General features: G+C 49.2%; 1 protein-coding gene and 1 long non-coding RNA gene across 2 annotated transcripts in view; both read right to left on the bottom strand.

The window, feature by feature from the left end:
- Positions 1-2,577, bottom strand: part of LOC144950277 (synaptotagmin-like protein 4) — a 21,504-nt gene extending 18,927 nt beyond the window's left edge. The window contains exon 1 of the mRNA XM_078880351.1: positions 2,117-2,577. Within this exon, the coding sequence (XP_078736477.1) occupies positions 2,117-2,220 (104 nt within the window). The 5' untranslated portion in view covers positions 2,221-2,577. The remainder of the gene's footprint in view (positions 1-2,116) is intronic.
- A 389-nt stretch (positions 2,578-2,966) lies between these two features.
- The window catches only part of LOC144950279 (uncharacterized), a 41,060-nt gene continuing 22,627 nt past the window's right edge, over positions 2,967-21,399 (bottom strand). Inside the window, exons 2-4 of the long non-coding RNA XR_013640366.1 lie at positions 12,169-12,293; positions 7,989-8,166; positions 2,967-3,178 (exon numbers count right to left, since the gene is read on the bottom strand). This is a non-coding gene — a long non-coding RNA (uncharacterized LOC144950279). The remainder of the gene's footprint in view (positions 3,179-7,988; positions 8,167-12,168; positions 12,294-21,399) is intronic.

Genomic DNA, 21,399 nt, shown 5'->3' with positions numbered 1-21,399 from the left:
CTTCTCTCGCACCGCACGTAGCCAAACGTGCCGATCGGAGTGAGCGGTGGAAAGATAACAAACCAAACACAACAACGACAAGAAGCAGTTCTCAAGAAATGAGTTTGTCAATGTAGATGACGACGATGATTTAAAAGGGCATCACAGCTCCCCAGTGGCTTCTTGATATCGGAAGAGCGTTCCAGACGGACCGTAGAATCGCGTCTGAAAGCGCCGTGCGATGGATGACGATGCGGTGACCACCGCCTTGGTTCCATGGCTGAGACAAAATTGCCGCTGCTGCCTCTGCTGCGAGGATGAGCGGAGTTGGCGTGATGATGATGGTTTATCGCTTCTTGACGAGACCAGCGAGGTATCGTGGTGCATTTGTGGCGAGCACGTTGTGTGTAATGAGCGCAAAACTCATAACGATGTATTCGTTCGGTTTAACGCGCAGTAGGCTTTCGCGACCGCTATTATCCATAATAAAGGACTTTTGAGGTTAGATGCCGTAAATACAAATGTGTCTTCAACCCACCCACCAACCACCCGACAACGGCCAATCGGTAAGGTTTGTAACGTAAACAAAACCATTACTCATATTCTTGGTTCTTTCGGTAAAGTCGCGTAGAAGGGAAATAATAAACTAATAAAAATAAAACTATTACATTCTCACGACGTTTCGATTGAAACACAAGCAATCATCATCAGGTGTGAAAACCACAGCAAGAAAATTTGAAAAAAGTGGCGTTATTTTTTATGATGATTGCTTGTGTTGCAATCGAAACGTCGTGAGAATTTGAATGTTTTATTTGTATTATCATCCATTCACTCACTCACTCACCCACCCACCCACTCACTCACTCATCCACCCACTCACCCACCCACCCACTCACTCACCCACTCACTCACTCACCCACCCACCCACCCACCCACTCACCTACTCACTCACTCACCCACCCACCCACCCACCCACTCACTCACCCACCCACCCACTCACCCACCCACTCACTCACCCACCCACCCACCCACTCACTCACTCACCCACTCATCCACTCACCCACTCATCCACTCACCCACTCATCCACTCACTCACCCACCCACCCACCCACCCACTCACTCACTCACCCACTCATCCACTCACTCACCCACCCACTCACCCACTCACCCACCCACTCACTCATCCACTCACTCATTCACCCACCCACTCACCCACCCACCCACCCACTCATCCACCCACCCACCCACTCACTCACCCACCCACCCACCCACTCACTCACTCACCCACTCATCCACTCACTCACCCCACCCACCCACTCACCCACCCACCCACTCACCCACCCACCCACTCACCCACCCACCCACTCACCCACCCACCCACTCACTCACTCACCCACCCACCCACCCACTCACTCACTCACTCACCCACCCACTCACTCACCCACCCACTCACTCACTCACCCACTCACTCACTCACCCACCCACTCACTCATCCACTCACTCATTCACCCACCCACTCACCCACCCACCCACTCACTCACCCACCCACCCACTCACTCACTCACTCACCCACCCACCCACCCACCCACTCACTCACTCACTCACCCACTCACTCACCCACCCACTCACCCACTCACCCACCCACTCACTCACTCACTCACCCACTCATCCACTCACCCACCCACTCACCCACCCACTCACTCATCCACTCACTCATTCACCCACCCACTCACACACTCACCCACCCACCCACTCACCCACCCACCCACCCACCCACTCACTCACTCACCCACTCATCCACTCACTCACTCACTCACCCACTCATCCACTCACTCACCCACCCACTCACCCACTCACTCACTCATCCACTCACTCATTCACCCACCCACTCACCCACCCACCCACCCACTCACTCACCCACCCACTCACCCACTCACCCACTCACTCACCCACCCACTCACTCACTCACCCACCCACCCACTCACCCACTCACCCACCCACCCACTCACCCACCCACTCACTCACCCACCCACCCACCCACTCATCCACTCACTCACCCACCCACTCACCCACCCACCCACTCACTCACCCACCCACCCACTCACCCACTCACTCACCCACCCACCCACCCACTCACTTGAGCCTCGTGTCGTCCATCTGCCGCAACTCCTCATCCCTCTTGAGCACCTCCAGGATGGCCTTGCGCTCGGCCTCCGACAAGAACCCCAACTCCAGCTCCATCCTCCTCTTCCTCCTCCTCCCCTTCCTCACTCCACCTCCTCCCGCTGGGCCTCCCAACGAACCGCACCACGCTGCTCTCCACGAGACAACGCACAGTCTCCCACCTCCTCTCTCTGTCTCTCTCTGTCTGTCTCCGTGTGTCTCTTCTCTCTGTCTCTATCTGTCTCTCTCTGTCTCTCTCTGTCTCCGTGTGCCTCGCTCTGTCTCTCTCTGTCTCTCTCTGTCTCTCTCTGCCTCTCTCTGCCTCTCTCTGCCTCTCTCTGCCTCTCTGTCTCTCTCTGTCTCTCTCTCTCTCTCTGCCTCTCTCTGCCTCTCTCTGCCTCTCTGTCTCTCTCTGTCTCTCTCTGTCTATCTCTGTCTCTCTCTGTCTCTCTCTGTCTCTCTCTGTCTCTCTGTCTCTCTCTGTCTCTCTGTCTCTCTCTGTCTCTCTCTGTCTCTCTGTCTCTCTCTGTCTCCGTGTGTCTCTTCTCTCTGTCTCTACCTGTCTCAGCTCTCTCTGTTGTCTCGTCCGTCTATCCCGCCTCTGTCAGTCCCTGACTCCTCTCTCTCAATCCCCCACGCCCCCACTCACCCCACCACCAAGAGTCTAAACCCGGGCCGAAGGTCTCTGTCCTACTTGCTGTGCACCATTGCCAAACCCCAGAGGTCTTCACCCACCAGGCGCCGTCGGCTTGTGTCGAGCGCCCGCTCGGTTCAACTATCATCTGCCGACGAGCGGTTCTTAAACCAGCGCTTCTTGCCTTTAAGAACACATCACCGCCACCGCCACCACCGCCACCACCAACACCGCCACCACCGCCGCCACCCGCCGCCGACGTTTGAGTCGTCGTCGTCGTCGTCGTCTTATTGATTCAAAGCGCGGTCGCCGCTCGACAGATTAATCTTCCGCTCAAGAGCGCAACGTGACATTTTCATCGTTTTCATCGTTCACTTGGGCCAGTCCCTCCAGGCGAAGACTCTGCAACGAGAGACGGAGAGAGAGAGATGCAGAGAGAGACAGAGAGACAGAGACGGAGAGAGAGACGGAGAGAGAGAGAGACACAGAGAGACAGACAGAGAGAGACAGACAGAGACACACAGAGAGACACAGAGAGACACACAGAGAGAGACAGAGAGACACACAGAGAGACAGAGAGAGAGACAGAGAGAGACAGACAGAGAGAGACAGAGACGGAGACAGAGAGACGGAGAGAAAGCCAGACACGGAATGTTCAATCGTCAACTCACCGCTTTGCACGGACGTACCGACTCATCTGTTGCGTAGGGTCCGCCTCGGGCTTTTTCGGGGTCTCTCTCTCGCTCACCCCCCCCCCCCTATCCCCACCCCTTTCTGCGTTGCTTGCTAAGCGCTGTACGATGTCCGACGTTTTGCTCAGGCCAGTATCAGGAGTGGTCATTCTCATCATCATCATCATCGCAACCACCATTAAGAGTCGGCACCATCAATATCATCAGTATCATTAATATCATCAGTATCATCTTCAGCATCATTAATGTCATCAGTCAAAGCAGCAGCAACATCATCAGTGCAATTAAAATCCGCATTATCATCATCATCATGAGTGAGCATCACCTTCAATATCATCATCATCAGCAGCATTATTTAGAGTCTCATCATAATCATAATTTCAGTTTCAACATCATCAATGAGTTTCATCAGTGTCAGCATCGTCATCATGATCGTCATCATTTTCATCATCATCATCTTCATCATCATGGGAATAGATTTGGTTTCATGGTGACACGCACGCGACTATGGCTTGTCTTTAATGCATCTCTCCGGTTCTCTGTGTAGCTCTGTGGGTCTCTGTGTGTCTCTCTGTGTCTCTACGTATCTCTGTGGGTCTCTGTGTATCTCTGTGTGTCTATATGTATCTCTGTGGGTCTCTGTGTATCTTTGTGGGTTTCTGTGTATCTCTGTGGGTCTCTATGTATCTCTGTGGGTCTCTGTGTATCTCTATGGGTCTCTGTGTATCTCTGTGGGTCTCTGTGTATCTCTGTGTGTCTCTGTGTATCACTGCGGGTCTCTATGTATCTCTATGTGTCTCTATGTGTCTCTGTGTGTCTCTACGTATCTCTGTGTATCTCTGTGGGTCTCTATGTATCTCTGTGTGTCTCTGTGTCTCTGTGTATCACTGTAGGTCTCTATGGGTCCACCCATACGGTCCGCAGTTGAGGCCGCGTGGCCACCATGTGGCCACCGCGTGGCCACCGCGTGGCCACCATGTGGCCACCGCGTCACTCCGACGCTGCCACTCGCCAAGGGCCGACCGAGGGTTTCTGGCCGACCGCCTCACAGCGGCGACTTGCAGAGAGCAACGCTGAAGGCGGGAGGCGGTGTGACGATGTGGGGGGGAGGAGGGGGGGGAGGAGGGGGGGGCAGGGGGGTTTAAAGGTTGCATTGCCCCACGATAAATGCAGTAAGTGCGGCACACTCGTTGAGACTCACGATTTACAGCCCAGCCTCGCCCCCAGCCGATGTCAACATTCCCCGGGGCCCCAATCGTCAACGGTTTCATGACAGAGCCGGCGCCATCAGGTTCGGCCGGTTTTTGCTCTTTCAAAGACCGGTTCCCATGAATTGCCTCGGGCGAGGATGGGGCGGTGGGGTCTCGAGGCGTGGCTGCGTTACGGCGGCTAGGAGATGTTAACTACCTCGCCCGGTATGCAGGAGGTCATGGGTTCAATCCCGACCCTGACGCCTGGTGCTGTATATTTGGAGTTTGCGTGTCTCTCTCTCTCATCGTCATCACGGTGGCTAGGAGATGTTAACTACCTCGCCCGGTATGCAGGAGGTCCTGAGTTCGATCCCAACCCTGACGCCTGCTGCTGTATATTTGTAGTTTGTGTGTCTCTCTCTCTCTACCCGTGGTGAGATGTTAACTACCTCGCCTGGTCTACAGGAGGTCATGGGTTCGATCCCGACCCTGACGCCTGCTGCATATTTAGAGTTTGCGTGTCTCTCTCTCTCCCCGTGGTCGCGTGGATTTTTCTCCGGGTCCTCCGGTATTTCCCTCCACATTTAGAATCAACGTCACCACGCGTTTAGAGTGTTTGGCTGCTGCTATTCCTTTGCACACAATGATTATGATGACGATGAGTTACTCGTTGAGCTATCATTTCTAATAGCAAGAGTCGCTTCTGAAAAATAAGCTAATAGCTCAGTGGGTGTCTTACCCGGCATAAAAAAAAACAGTTTATAGTTTAGATTCAATAGCTTTCTGCGAGAAGGTGGAATAAAAAAACATTGTATTTACAGATGCTCCAATGGCCGTTTTAAAATGAAACAGCTCTCGTATTTAACACGACGCGACGACATTGTTGCAGGCACCCTCTCGTGCTTGCTGTGTTCGACTGGGGGGTCAGCCCCCCATAGTTTACACACGAGCAGCCCCCCATGGTTTACACACGGACAGTCATCCGGTGTCCAAATGGGGGAGCAGCCCCCCATAGTTTACACACGGGCAGCCCCCCATAGTTTATACACGGGCAGTCATCTGGTGTCTAACTGGGGGAGCAGCCCCCCATAGTTTACACACGGGCAGCCCCCCATAGTTTATACACGGACAGTGCTGCCGCCAATAACAACGATATTGTACACCCGACCAGCTGTTTCACCACCACCACCACCACGACTTCTACTAGCCCACTATTCCATTTATTTCACCAGGTAAAGTCCACCGAGCAATGATGAGCTCTTAAATGGACTTGCTCCTCCCTCCGTCCATGACCTCCTCGTGGCCTTGACGGACCACGGGCATCCTCGGATTGAGCGCGGCTCACGCCCCCCCCCCCCCCCCCCCGGTCTCTCGGCTCTACGCTGCTCGCGGGAGGAGGGGAGGGAGCTCGCCACGGGGTCAGGGAGCTCGCCACGGGGTCAGGGAGCTCGCCACGGGGTCAGGGAGCTCGCCACGGGGTCAGCGAGCTCGCCACGGGGTCAGGGAGCTCGCCACGGGGTCAGGGAGCTCGCCACGGGGTCAGGGAGCTCGCCACGGGGTCAGGGAGCTCGCCACGGGGTCAGGGAGCTCGCCACGGGGTCAGGGAGCTCGCCACGGGGTCAGGGAGCTCGCCACGGGGTCAGGGAGCTCGCCACGGGGTCAGCGAGCTCGCTACGGGAGAATCACGAGAGGCGAGGACGGGCGTCACGGCGCGTGGTTGCGAGCCGCACCGGTGGGTATCGCAATCGTTGCACCCAGGCCAGCGTTGAAGGTTACGAGCGGCCCGAGGCTAAGCGGAGGGAAGGGCCTAAGAATGTACAAGTGTTACATTACAGTACTGCAGACGTGTTTCGATGCCAAGTCATCGGACCTATTTTGTTGACCGCCAACGCAAAATCAACTCCTCTTGGTCGACTCAAGGTAAGCGCGTCAAGACGTGCACTCGCCCTAGATTCACTTCTTCAAGCTCATGTTCTTCCCTAGCCTCAGCTGCCGTGGCAAAATCATGAATGAGATGGCTAGGAGATGTTAACTACCTCGCCTGGTATGCAGGAGATCGTGGGTTCGATCCTGACCCTGACACCTGCTGCTGTATATTTGGAGTTTGTGTGTGTCTCTCTCTCTCTCATCATCATCACGTTGGCTAGGAGATGTTAACTACCTCGCCTGGTATGCAGGAGATCGTGGGTTCGAACCCGACCCTGACGCCTGCTGCTGTATATTTGGAGTTTGCGTGTCTCTCTCATCATCATCACGGTGGCTAGGAGATGTTAACTACCTCGCCTGGTATGCAGGAGATCGTGGGTTCGAACCCGACCCTGACGCCTGCTGCTGTATATTTGGAGTTTGCGTGTCTCTCTCATCATCATCACGGTAGCTAGGAGATGTTGACTACCTCGCCTGGCGTGCAGGAGGTCGTGGGTTCGATCCCGACCCTGACGCCTGCTGCTGTATATTTGGAGTTTGTGTGTGTCTCTCTCTCTCTCTCATCATCACGGTGACTAGGAGATGTTAACTACATCGCTTGGTATACCTTACTAGTTGGCTGTGTCGGGTGGTGGCGGGTTTAACGTCACATTTATATTTAGTTTACCACGTAGGCTTTCGCGACCAGTATTATTCATAATAAAAGTTTTTGGGTTAGATCGCGTTATTTATAAATGTGTTGCGACACATCTATCTCTCTGTCTCTCTCTCTGTCTCTCTCTCTCTCTGTCTCTCTCTGTCTCTCTCTGTCTCTCTCTGTCTCTCTCTGTCTCTCTCTGTCTCTCTCTGTCTCTCTCTCTGTCTCTCTCTGTCTCTCTCTCTGTCTCTCTGTGTCTCTCTCTCTCTCTGTCTCTCTCTGTGTCTCTCTCTGTCTCTCTCTCTGTCTCTCTCTCTGTCTCTCTCTCTGTCTCTCTCTGTCTCTCTCTCTGTCTCTCTCTGTCTCTCTCTCTGTCTCTCTCTCTGTCTCTCTCTCTGTCTCTCTCTGTCTCTCTGTCTCTCTCTGTGTCTCTCTGTGTCTCTCTCTCTCTCTGTCTCTCTCTCTGTCTCTCTCTCTCTCTGTCTCTCTCTCTCTGTGTCTCTCTGCTGAAGCCCTCTCCTCGTGGCCAGCAGCAGCAGCAGGAGGAGACCTTCCCACTGGTGGCATCAACCTCCTGAACAACGTCGCCGCTGCTGCTGCCGCCGCCGCCACCACCACCACCGCACGCAAAATTATAATTGTGGCTGTGTCACTCCTAAAGCACGGCAGAGGTGACCATCCCAGATTTGCAATCCTCTACAAAGACAAAGATCCCCCGCGTAGCCTGTGACAGACTGTTGGGGCAAGTGCCGTGAGCGAGTAGCCACCTGCGAAGGGACGACACGGCCCACGAGCGGGGCGGGCGTCCAGCACCGTGCCCGGCAGCCTTTGTCTCCCGCAGTGGCGACGTTCGCTACGCGCCGCTTCAGGTGATCGTCAACGGCGTTGGCCGCGAGCGGGAATCGAACTCGGGGTCGCCGGGTTCGTAGCGCCTTGCGCGATCCGCTACGCACACAGAGAGACAAAGATCAAAGACAAAGATCCCCCGTGTAGCCTCAACAGACTGTAGGGGCAAGTGCTGTTAGCGAGCAACCTACGAAGGCCGGAACGGTACACGAGGGGGTGGGTGGCCAGCACCACGCCCGACCGCCTTTGTCTTTGCAGTTGGCGATGTTTACACACCGCACCAGGTACTCATTGGAGGCTGAGTCGACCTAGGGGAGGCCCATGACCGGTTCAGATAATCGTCACTGGGTGTTGGCCGTGAGCGGGAATTGAACCCGGGTCGCCGGGTTCATAGCGCAGCGTAGCGCTAACCACTGCACCATCACTCACACACAGAGACACACACACAGAGACACACACACAGAGACACACACTCAAGACACACACACACCAGAGACACACACACAAGACACACACACAAGAGACACACACAAGAGACACACACACAAGAGACACACACACAAGACACACACACAGAGACACACACACGAGAGACACACACACAGAGACACACACACAGAGACACACAAACAGAGACACACACACAGAGACACACACACAAGACACACACACAGAGACACACACACACAGACACACACACACAAGACACACACACAGAGACACACACACAGAGACACACACACAAGAGACACACACACAAGACACACACACAAGAGACACACACAGCAAGCCACCAAAAAAGACACACACACACAGAGACACACACACAGAGACACACACACACAGAGACACACACACACACAGAGACACACACACAGACGCACACACACACACACACACAGACACACACACAAGAGACACACACAGAGACACACACACAGAGAGACACACACACACAGAGACACACACAGAGAGACACACACACACAAGAGACACACACACACAGAGACACACACACAGAGACACACACACACAAGAGGCACACACACAAGACACACACACAAGAGACACACACAGAGACACACACACACACAAGAGACACACACGCAGAGACACACACACACACAAGAGACACACACACAAGACACACACACACAAGAGACACACACAGAGACACACACACACAAGAGACACACACAGAGACACACACACACAAGAGACACACACACAAGACACACACACACAAGAGACACACACACAAGACACACACACACAAGACACACACACACAAGACACACACACACAGAGACACACACACACAAGAGACACACACAGAGACACACACACACAAGAGACACACACACACAAGAGACACACACACAGAGACACACACACACAAGAGACACACACACAAGACACACACACACAAGACACACACACACAAGACACACACACACAAGACACACACACACAAGAGACACACACAGAGACACACACACAAGAGACACACACAAGACACACACACAAGACACACACACAAGACACACACACACAAGACACACACACACAAGAGACACACACAGAGACACACACACAGAGACATACACACACAAGAGACACACACACAGAGACACACACACAAGACACACACACAAGACACACACACAGAGACACACACACAGAGACACACACACACAGACACACACACAAGAGACACACACACACAGACACACACACAAGAGACACACACACACAAGAGACACACACACAGAGACACACACACACAAGAGACACACACACACCGAGACACACACACAGAGACACACACACACAGAGACACACACACACACAGAGACACACACACAGACGCACACACACACACACACACAGACACACACACAAGAGACACACACAGAGACACACACACAGAGAGACACACACACACAGAGACACACACAGAGAGACACACACACACAAGAGACACACACACACAGAGACACACACACAGAGACACACACACACAAGAGGCACACACACAAGACACACACACAAGAGACACACACAGAGACACACACACACACAAGAGACACACACGCAGAGACACACACACACACAAGAGACACACACACAAGACACACACACACAAGAGACACACACAGAGACACACACACACAAGAGACACACACAGAGACACACACACACAAGAGACACACACACAAGACACACACACACAAGAGACACACACACAAGACACACACACACAAGACACACACACACAAGACACACACACACATAGACACACACACACAAGAGACACACACAGAGACACACACACACACAAGAGACACACACACACAAGAGACACACACACAGAGACACACACACACAAGAGACACACACACAAGACACACACACACAAGACACACACACACAAGACACACACACACAAGACACACACACACAAGAGACACACACAGAGACACACACACAAGAGACACACACAAGACACACACACAAGACACACACACAAGACACACACACACAAGACACACACACACAAGAGACACACACAGAGACACACACACAGAGACATACACACACAAGAGACACACACACAGAGACACACACACAAGACACACACACAAGACACACACACAGAGACACACACACAGAGACACACACACACAGACACACACACAAGAGACACACACACACAAGAGACACACACACAGAGACACACACACACAAGAGACACACACACACAAGAGACACACACACAGAGACACACACACACAAGAGACACACACACACAAGAGACACACACACACAAGAGACACACACACAAGAGACACACACACAGAGAAACACACACACAAGAGACACACACACAGAGACACACACACACAGAGACACACACACACAGAGACACACACACACAAGAGACACACACACACAAGAGACACACACACAAGAGACACACACACAGAGACACACACACACAAGAGACACACACACAAGAGACACACACACACACAAGAGACACACACACAGAGACACACACACAAGAGACACACACACACAAGAGACACACACACAGAGACACACACACACAAGAGACACGCACACAAGAGACACACACACACACAAGAGACACACACAAGAGACACACACACACAAGAAACACACACACACAAGAGACACACACACACAAGAGACACACACACACAAGACACACACACAGAGACACACACACACAAGAGACACACACAGAGACACACACACACAAGAGACACACACACACAGAGACACACACACAGAGACACACACACACAAGAGACACACACAGAGACACACACACACAAGAGACACACACAAGAGACACACACACACAAGACACACACACACAAGACACACACACACAAGAGACACACACACACAGACACACACACACAAGAGACACACACACACAAGACACACACACACACAAGACACACACACACAAGAGACACACACACAAGAGACACACACACACAAGACACACACACACAAGAGACACACACACACAAGAGACACACACACACAAGACACACACACACACAAGACACACACACACACAAGAGACACACACACACAAGAGACACACACACACAAGACACACACACAGAGACACACACACAGAGACACACACACACAAGACACACACACAAGACACACACAAGAGACACACACACACAAGACACACACACACAAGAGACACACACACACAAGAGACACACACACACAAGACACACACACACACAAGACACACACACACACAAGAGACACACACACACAAGAGACACACACACACAAGACACACACACAGAGACACACACACAGAGACACACACACACAAGACACACACACAAGACACACACAAGAGACACACACACACAAGACACACACACACAAGAGACACACACAGACGCACAGCAAGCCACCAAAAAAGACACACACCATCGTGATGGGATCATTGTCGTTTTACTGCCGCGAGACTTTAGACTGCTGCTCGCGTAAAGCCGGCGCGTGAATGGCCGCGTAAACACACCAACAGCTGTTTACCTTTAGCCTCAGATTCCACGAAGGGAGCGCATTGGGGGGAAGACTCCGAGCTCACTGATGAGCCCCAACGCGGGCGAAACCGGTCAAGAAGTTGTCCACCCCTGCGTCGCCGATGCTCCGTCAGTCTGCGGTTGATCGGACGCGGGGTAAAGGGGACAGCGACGAAACAATTCAGGAACGGCTCATGGCGTGTGCGCAACGGGCAGAGGCCGGGCGATCTCCGCACACGATTCCATCGCTCCGTTTGGAACTCTGCAGCGGCACCGCGGGCGCCTCGAATGCACCCGGTGATGTAAACTGAAAACTACGAAGATTACACTATGAGACATCTCCTTTACCAGTGGCAAAATACAGTAGTAGGTTTTTACCCTTTCAACTGGTACAAAAACTGACACCTTTATACAAGGCATCATGTTTGCAATAAGCACAACACAAGCAGTCAAAATGCAAACAAAAAGAAACAACTCTGATAATGATATTGATATGCACTGTCCTTGAAGTTGATTGGTCCACATCCGAGACAGCTTTTCTTAGAGCATAGTCTCCATTGGTGTTGGACCAGATGACGCCAAAAGGCGTACAACTCACCGGGTGTCAGGCCCTACCGAGTTGGTGCAGCTCTCTTTTCACAAGCGACCTGGCCACCACAAATGATCGCTCGCACGAAGTGGGCTCATCGCGTGGAAACTTACAGCAGCCAAATACTCTACGAACGCGTGTGACGTTTATCCTAAACATGGACGGGGAAAAAACCCAAAGGGCTGGAGAAAAGCCCACGCGACCACGGGGAGAGAGAAACGTGCAAACTCCAAATGTACAGCAGTAGGCGTCAGGGTTGTAGATCAAACCCACGCGCACCTGCGGACCGGGCGAGGTAGTTAACATCTCACCACGGGGAGAGAGAGAGAGACACGCAAACTCCAAATGTACAGCAGCAGGCGTCAGGCTTGTGGATCGAACCCACGGCCTCCTGTACACCAGGCGAGGTAGTCAACATCTCACCACGGGGAGAGAGAGAGAGACTCGCAAACTCCAAATGTACAGCAGCAGGTGTCAGGTTTGTGGATCAAACCCACGTGCACCTGGAGAGGTAGTTAACATCTCGCCACCGCGGCGCATGTAAATATGTGCCATGAAGAAGACCCATTGCCCGAAACGTCGCCTATTATATATTTAAGGCCACACACGTTGTTATTGCTATTGACGAACGCGTTGAAACCATTTTTCATTCATCACTCGGTGGTAGTCCGCGACCAATATTTACCCACAGGAGGTGTCTTTGGGTTAAATTGCGTGAAAATAAATGTGTCGTCAAACGAGGCCAATGAGTTAGGAGTTCAGCACCGCCGGTTGCGTGTTGGAGAGTAAACCCGCGGGGACGTTTAAACCCACAGCAATTGTTTAAAATGGACACATTCACATCGACGCAACCAAAAACAACCCCTCAATGGTTACACTGGTCAACACACTTTTTCTGGCATAAGGTATTCCAACGGTTTGAAGGTGATTTTGTGGGGTGCTGATTCCAAATCTGGCATCAGTTTCTGTCTATCACATCAGGTTTTTGAGATCTCAAATATTGCATTTTCAATAAAAACTGCGGAAGAAAAATATTAAATAAATGTGGATATCTACATAGAATGATATTATAAACACACTATCCTAAAAATACAGCACCATATTTATCTAAATAAAATTATATTATAAACACACTATCCTAAAAATACAGCACCATATTTTAACACTAAAGCAGTCACTGACTCGCAACAACTTGCAATCATAAGTAACGGAGTTAATTTCGGGTAAAATCAATGAAAATGGGGTATGCCGATAGCATAAAAATGAGATGTGATAGAGCAAATCTGAGATCAGATTTGGAATCGGCACCCTGAAATTAGTCTAGAACAGCTGCAAAAGTCCAGGCCAGAAATTTTTTTTTGTTGACCAGTGTTATTGCTAAAAAATGAAATTAAAATTAATTTCATTTTTTACCTACATGGTGACTTTACCGAAAGAACTAAGAGTATGAATCCTTGCAGTCACGAAAGCTTCAAATCTAGAAGTGTTATTGCTGCTGGCAATCCGATAATCTACCCCCCCCTTCCTTTTGGTCTCGCAACTCAAGTCCCTGTCACCATTCTTCGCGTAACTTTCCACCGTGGGGGAAATATTTTTTTACAAAATATTGTTGCTGCCGTCGCTAATTGCGGAAACGTCTCTTTCAAACGCTACTTATCAGGGCGACGCATGCAGTGCCAAAGCTTTCGTGCGACCGCAAAAAAGAACTGGCACGCCGAAATCGTCGTCGTGTTGGAGGAAGTTGACCGTGGCCTGGCCTGCCTCTCGCGTGTGGACTCTCTCTCTCTCCGGGGCTTCGCGGTTTCCTTCCACAAAGACAAAGATCGCCCCCCGCCCCGTATAGCCTCAACAGATTGTAGTGGCAAGTGCTGTGCTGTTAGCGAGCGCCTACGAAGGCCGGCACTGTGGCACACGAGGTGGGTGGGTGTGTGGCCAGCGCCACTCCCGGCCGCCTTTGTCTCCCCAGTGGCGATGTTTACGCACCGCGCCAGCTAACCGATTCGAGGCCGAGTCGACCTAGGGGAGGCCCAGGACCGGTTCACGGCGAGGCGGCGAGGGCATTGTATGGGCACACTTCCCGTGGAAGTCGGCACGGGATTCTGCCGGGGAATGTTGATGCAGCAGCAGCAGCAATCAGCAGCACTGTACAATATTCTTAGGTTTTTTTCGGTAGAGTCACGTAGGTAAAAAATAATTTTAATTTTTAATTTTAATAATAAATAATTCATATTCTTAGGGTTTTTTCGGTAGAGTCACGTAGGTAAAAAATAAAAAATAATTTTAATTTTTAATTTTAATAATAAAAAATTCATATTCTTAGGTTTTTTTCGGTAGAGTCACGTAGGTAAAAAATAAAAAATAATTTTAATTTTTAATTTTAATAATAAAAAATTCATATTCTTAGGTTTTTTTCGGTAGAGTCACGTAGGTAAAAAACTAAAAAAGATTTTTAATTTTTAATTTTAATAATAAAAAATTCATATTCTTAGGTTTTTTTCGGTAGAGTCACGTAGGTAAAAAAATAAAAAAGATTTTTAATTTTTAATTTTAATAATAAAAAATTCATATTCTTAGGTTTTTTTCGGTAGAGTCACGTAGGTAAAAAATAAAAAATAATTTTAATTTTTAATTTTAATAATAAAAAATTCATATTCTTAGGTTTTTTTCGGTAGAGTCACGTAGGTAAAAAAATAAAAAATAAATTTAATTTTTAATTTTAATAATAAAAAATTCATATTCTTAGGTTTTTTTCGGTAGTCACGTAGGTAAAAAATAAAAAATAATTTTAATTTAAAATTTTAATAAATAATTCATATTCTTAGGTTTTTTTCGGTAGAGTCACGTAGGTAAAAAAATAAAAAATAATTTTAATTTTCAATTTTAATAATAAATAATTCATATTCTTAGGTTTTTTTCGGTAGAGTCACGTAGGTAAAAAATAAAAAATAATTTTAATTTTTAATTTTAATAATAAATAATTCATATTCTTAGGTTTTTTTCGGTAGAGTCACGTAGGTAAAAAATAAAAAATAATTTTAATTTTTAATTTTAATAATAAATAATTCATATTCTTAGGGTTTTTTCGGTAAAGTCACGCGGTGCCCGTCACGACGCGTGCCAGACGATGTTGTCGACGCTGACGATTCGTAATTGTTGTAGCTGCTCTTTTGCTGGTTCAGCAGCTCCACTGCTGGATTCTATTTTTTCCGCCTGAGCACGACCGCTTGTCTTGCGATGGAAACGTCGTGATTCATTTCATTTTCTACCCACGTCACTTTACCTAAAGAACCAAAGAATATGGATTCCTGCAGTCACGAAAGCTTCAAATCAAGATCGATTCGTAATGGTTTTTTTTTGCCAGACGTCCCGTAGAGTTGCCTTGTCGCTGATACTGCGCTACACGTCGTGGTGTCGGCCAGGCGACGACTCAACATCCGGTTCAACTTTCACGGTCTCACTGATGGTGGGGGGGGGATGGCTTCCTCCGATGCATCCGACAGGCAGAGCACCCCCCTGAGCGCTCTCGCTATTGAGCAGAGGTCGCAAACGGGTTTTGATTCCTTACCCGTACCCGGCTGCACCAGGGTCGCAAACGGCTACCCGTACCCGGCCGTACCCGTACCCTACCCGTACCCGGCCGGGTACGGGTAGGGTACGAGTATCGGGTACCTGATTGCGACCTCTGGGATGAAGCCATGTTGCAGGCGCGGGTGGGTTGATTCTAGGAACTTGAATTGTGAGAAGAGACAAGACGTTGGGAAATGAGTGACAAACGGTGACTCACCAGTGACTCACGGCCTACCCGTACCTGTACCCGTCCGCACCAGGGTCGCAAACGGGTACCCGTACCCGTACCCGGCCGGGTACGGGTAGCCGGGTATCGGGTAGGGTGCAGGTTTCGGGTACCCAGTTGCGACCTCTGTTATTGAACGACCCCGATAGCAGAGCCCAGAGCGCGTCGTCGTGATCGGCGGAGGTCAGAACCCCAAGCACTTTGTTGCGTGCGACGAGCGCGGTGGCCTCATACGAACGCTGTGTTCGCTCGGTAGACGGAAGCCCACGTCGGATCTCGGAGCGGGCAATCGCAAGGGGCTGTGCCCTCGTGCGCGGCAAGACGGCGGCGAGCGGTTGCAGCGAGCGGTTGCAGCGAACGATTGCAGCCCGCGTTAAGAGGTGCATTCCTGTGGCTTGTTCACCCTCGTCTTGACAAGGTTCGCGTCAAAATCATCGCCCCCCTGCACTACCTGGGCAGGGCTGTGATGGGCGCTTAATGAATAATTATACATAGATACGTACAGGGACGCGTGAATGAGTGAGTGAGTGAATGAGTGAGTGAGTGAATGGGTGAGTGAGTGAGTGAGTGAATGAGTGAGTGAATGAGTGAGTGAGTGAATGAGTGAGTGAGTGAATGAGTGAGTGAGTGAATGAGTGAGTGAGTGAATGAGTGAATCAGTGGCTTCAAGTGGTCGATGTGAGTCGTGGTGAAATTGATGACATGGGCACCCCCCAACCCCGCCCCTCCCCCCAACCCCCTCCCTCCAGCCCCACCACACAGACTTGCTGCCCACAGACTCGCTGCCCCACAGACTCGCTGCCCCACAGACTCGCTGTCGCAGACTCGCTGCCCCACAGACTCACTGCCCCACAGACTCGCTGCCCACAGACTCGCTGCCCCACAGACTCGCTGCCCCACAGACTCGCTGCCCCACAGACTCGCTGTCCCACAGACTCGCTGCCCCACAAACTCGCTGCCCCACAGACTCCGTGGCCCTACGCAGCGGATGATGTTGGCTGCTCGCTCGACATTTCCAGGTGATGAGCCACTTCGCCCAGATATTGAGGTTTGATTTTGCTTGGCAGCAGCAGCAGCAAGTGGGAGGAGGTTTTAATTTGCTCGGTATGCGCGGTTCTTTTTCGTTCGTAAAGAATGCCGAGTGGCGAGTTTTTTCCCACTTATTTATTTTACGTCCGGGCAAATGCGTCTATCCGCGTCATTTAACAGCGAAGGCATTTTTACCATCGACGCGCAGTTTGTCGTGCGGCCGCCCGCTGCGATGACTTCAGTTCATTTATTTCAGTTCAGTTCATTGCTTAGTTTAAGTTCAATTTCATGAACTTTCGGCTCTTGAATCGGGTGCAACCGTAACAAACAAAAAAACTAAAACATGAACAAGAAAATTCTAGATTTGAAGCTTTCGTGACTGCAAGGAATCATCTTCTTAGGTTTTTTCGGTAAAGTCACGTAGAAAGTAAAATAAAATAAAAACAAAAATCACGACGTTTCTGAACAAGAAAACATCTTAAAGTGACTATGTGCAAACAGAAAATCCAAGAAAAGACAGCAAAAATATTGCAGAAAAAGCACCGTACACCAACGCTGTGTGCAAAAATCCCAGTGGGATGCAAGTCAAACAACAACAACAACCACAAGACAACTTAGATTAAGGCCATCAGTCTAACTCTGTACTACAACAAACAAACATGTCCAAACCGAAAAACGTCTCCTCCTCCTCCTCGCCCGACTCCCTCAAGTCACTAGGGGTCTCAGAAGTGTCAATTTCTCACCGAGCAAAGCCGCGCCGAGCTCACGTCGTTAGGGAAAGTTGCTGGGCCAACGCTGGGCCCCACGTCCCAAAGTTGGCAAAGATGTTCCACGTCTACCGTACGTACGTTGAACACGGAGCAACCAATATTACTCATGCAGGCTTTCACGACCAATATTACTCATGCAGGCTTTCACGACCAATATTACTCATGCAGGCTTTCGTGACCAATATTACTCATGTAGGCTTTCACGACCAATATTACTCATGCAGGCTTTCGTGACCAATATTACTCATGTAGGCTTTCATGACCAATATTACTCATGCAGGCTTTCACGACCAATATTACTCATGTAGGCTTTCATGACCAATATTACTCATGTAGGCTTTCACGACCAATATTACTCATGTAGGCTTTCATGACCAATATTACGCATGTAGGCTTTCACGACCAATATTACTCATGCAGGCTTTCACGACCAATATTACTCATGCAGGCTTTCGTGACCAATATTACTCATGCAGGCTTTCGTGACCAATATTACTCATGCAGGCTTTCACGACCAATATTACTCATGTAGGCTTTCGTGACCAATATTACTCATGTAGGCTTTCGCGACCGATATTACTCATGCAGGCTTTCGTGACCAATATTACTCATGCAGGCTTTCACGACCAATATTACTCATGTAGGCTTTCGTGACCAATATTACTCATGCAGGCTTTCACGACCAATATTACTCATGTAGGCTTTCGCGACCGATATTACTCATGCAGGCTTTCATGACCAATATTACGCATGCAGGCTTTCACGACCAATATTACTCATGTAGGCTTTCGTGACCAATATTACTCATGTAGGCTTTCGTGACCAATATTACTCATGTAGGCTTTCGTGACCAATATTACTCATGCAGGCTTTCGTGACCAATATTACTCATGCAGGCTTTCACGACCAATATTACTCATGCAGGCTTTCGTGACCAATATTACTCATGTAGGCTTTCGTGACCAATATTACTCATGCAGGCTTTCACGACCAATATTACTCATGCAGGCTTTCGTGACCAATATTACTCATGTAGGCTTTCGTGACCAATATTACTCATGCAGGCTTTCACGACCAATATTACTCATGCAGGCTTTCGTGACCAATATTACTCATGCAGGCTTTCGTGACCAATATTACTCATGTAGGCTTTCGTGACCAATATTACTCATGTAGGCTTTCGTGACCAATATTACTCATGCAGGCTTTCACGACCAATATTACTCATGCAGGCTTTCGTGACCAATATTACTCATGCAGGCTTTCACGACCAATATTACTCATGTAGGCTTTCGTGACCAATATTACTCATGCAGGCTTTCACGACCAATATTACTCATGTAGGCTTTCATGACCAATATTACTCATGTAGGCTTTCGTGACCAATATTACTCATGCAGGCTTTCATGACCAATATTACTCATGTAGGCTTTCGTGACCAATATTACTCATGTAGGCTTTCATGACCAATATTACTCATGTAGGCTTTCGTGACCAATATTACTCATGTAGGCTTTCGTGACCAATATTACTCATGTAGGCTTTCATGACCAATATTACTCATGTAGGCTTTCATGACCAATATTACTCATGTAGGCTTTCGTGACCAATATTACTCATGTAGGCTTTCATGACCAATATTACTCATGTAGGCTTTCATGACCAATATTACTCATGTAGGCTTTCGTGACCAATATTACTCATGTAGGCTTTCGTGACCAATATTACTCATGTAGGCTTTCATGACCAATATTACTCATGTAGGCTTTCATGACCAATATTACTCATGCAGGCTTTCACGACCAATATTACTCATGTAGGCTTTCATGACCAATATTACTCATGCAGGCTTTCATGACCAATATTACTCATGTAGGCTTTCATGACCAATATTACTCATGCAGGCTTTCACGACCAATATTACTCATGTAGGCTTTCATGACCAATATTACTCATGCAGGCTTTCATGACCAATATTACTCATGCAGGCTTTCGTGACCAATATTACTCATGCAGGCTTTCACGACCAATATTACGCATGTAGGCTTTCATGACCAATATTACTCATGCAGGCTTTCACGACCAATATTACTCATGCAGGCTTTCATGACCAATATTACTCATGCAGGCTTTCACGACCAATATTACTCATGCAGGCTTTCATGACCAATATTACTCATGTAGGCTTTCGTGACCAATATTACTCATGCAGGCTTTCGTGACCAATATTACTCATGCAGGCTTTCATGACCAATACTACTCATGTAGGCTTTCACGACCAATATTACTCATGCAGGCTTTCATGACCAATACTACTCATGTAGGCTTTCGTGACCAATATTACTCATGCAGGCTTTCACGACCAATATTACTCATGCAGGCTTTCATGACCAATATTACTCATGCAGGCTTTCACGACCAATATTACTCATGCAGGCTTTCGTGACCAATATTACTCATGCAGGCTTTCATGACCAATACTACTCATGTAGGCTTTCGTGACCAATATTACTCATGCAGGCTTTCGTGACCAATATTACTCATGCAGGCTTTCATGACCAATACTACTCATGTAGGCTTTCGTGACCAATATTACTCATGCAGGCTTTCACGACCAATATTACTCATGCAGGCTTTCACGACCAATATTACTCATGCAGGCTTTCACGACCAATATTACTCATGTAGGCTTTCGTGACCAATATTACTCATGCAGGCTTTCGCGACCAATATTACTCATGCAGGCTTTCACGACCAATATTACTCATGCAGGCTTTCACGACCAATATTACTCATGCAGGCTTTCACGACCAATATTACTCATGTAGGCTTTCACGACCAATATTACTCATGCAGGCTTTCACGACCAATATTACGCATGCAGGCTTTCACGACCAATATTACTCATGTAGGCTTTCGTGACCAATATTACTCATGTAGGCTTTCACGACCAATATTACTCATGCAGGCTTTCACGACCAATATTACTCATGTAGGCTTTCGTGACCAATATTACTCATGCAGGCTTTCGTGACCAATATTACTCATGTAGGCTTTCAC

This window comes from Lampetra fluviatilis, chromosome 57, assembly GCF_964198595.1.
Source record: "Lampetra fluviatilis chromosome 57, kcLamFluv1.1, whole genome shotgun sequence".
NCBI lineage: Eukaryota > Metazoa > Chordata > Hyperoartia > Petromyzontiformes > Petromyzontidae > Lampetra > Lampetra fluviatilis.
This window is presented reverse-complemented; position numbering and strand designations above follow the sequence as displayed.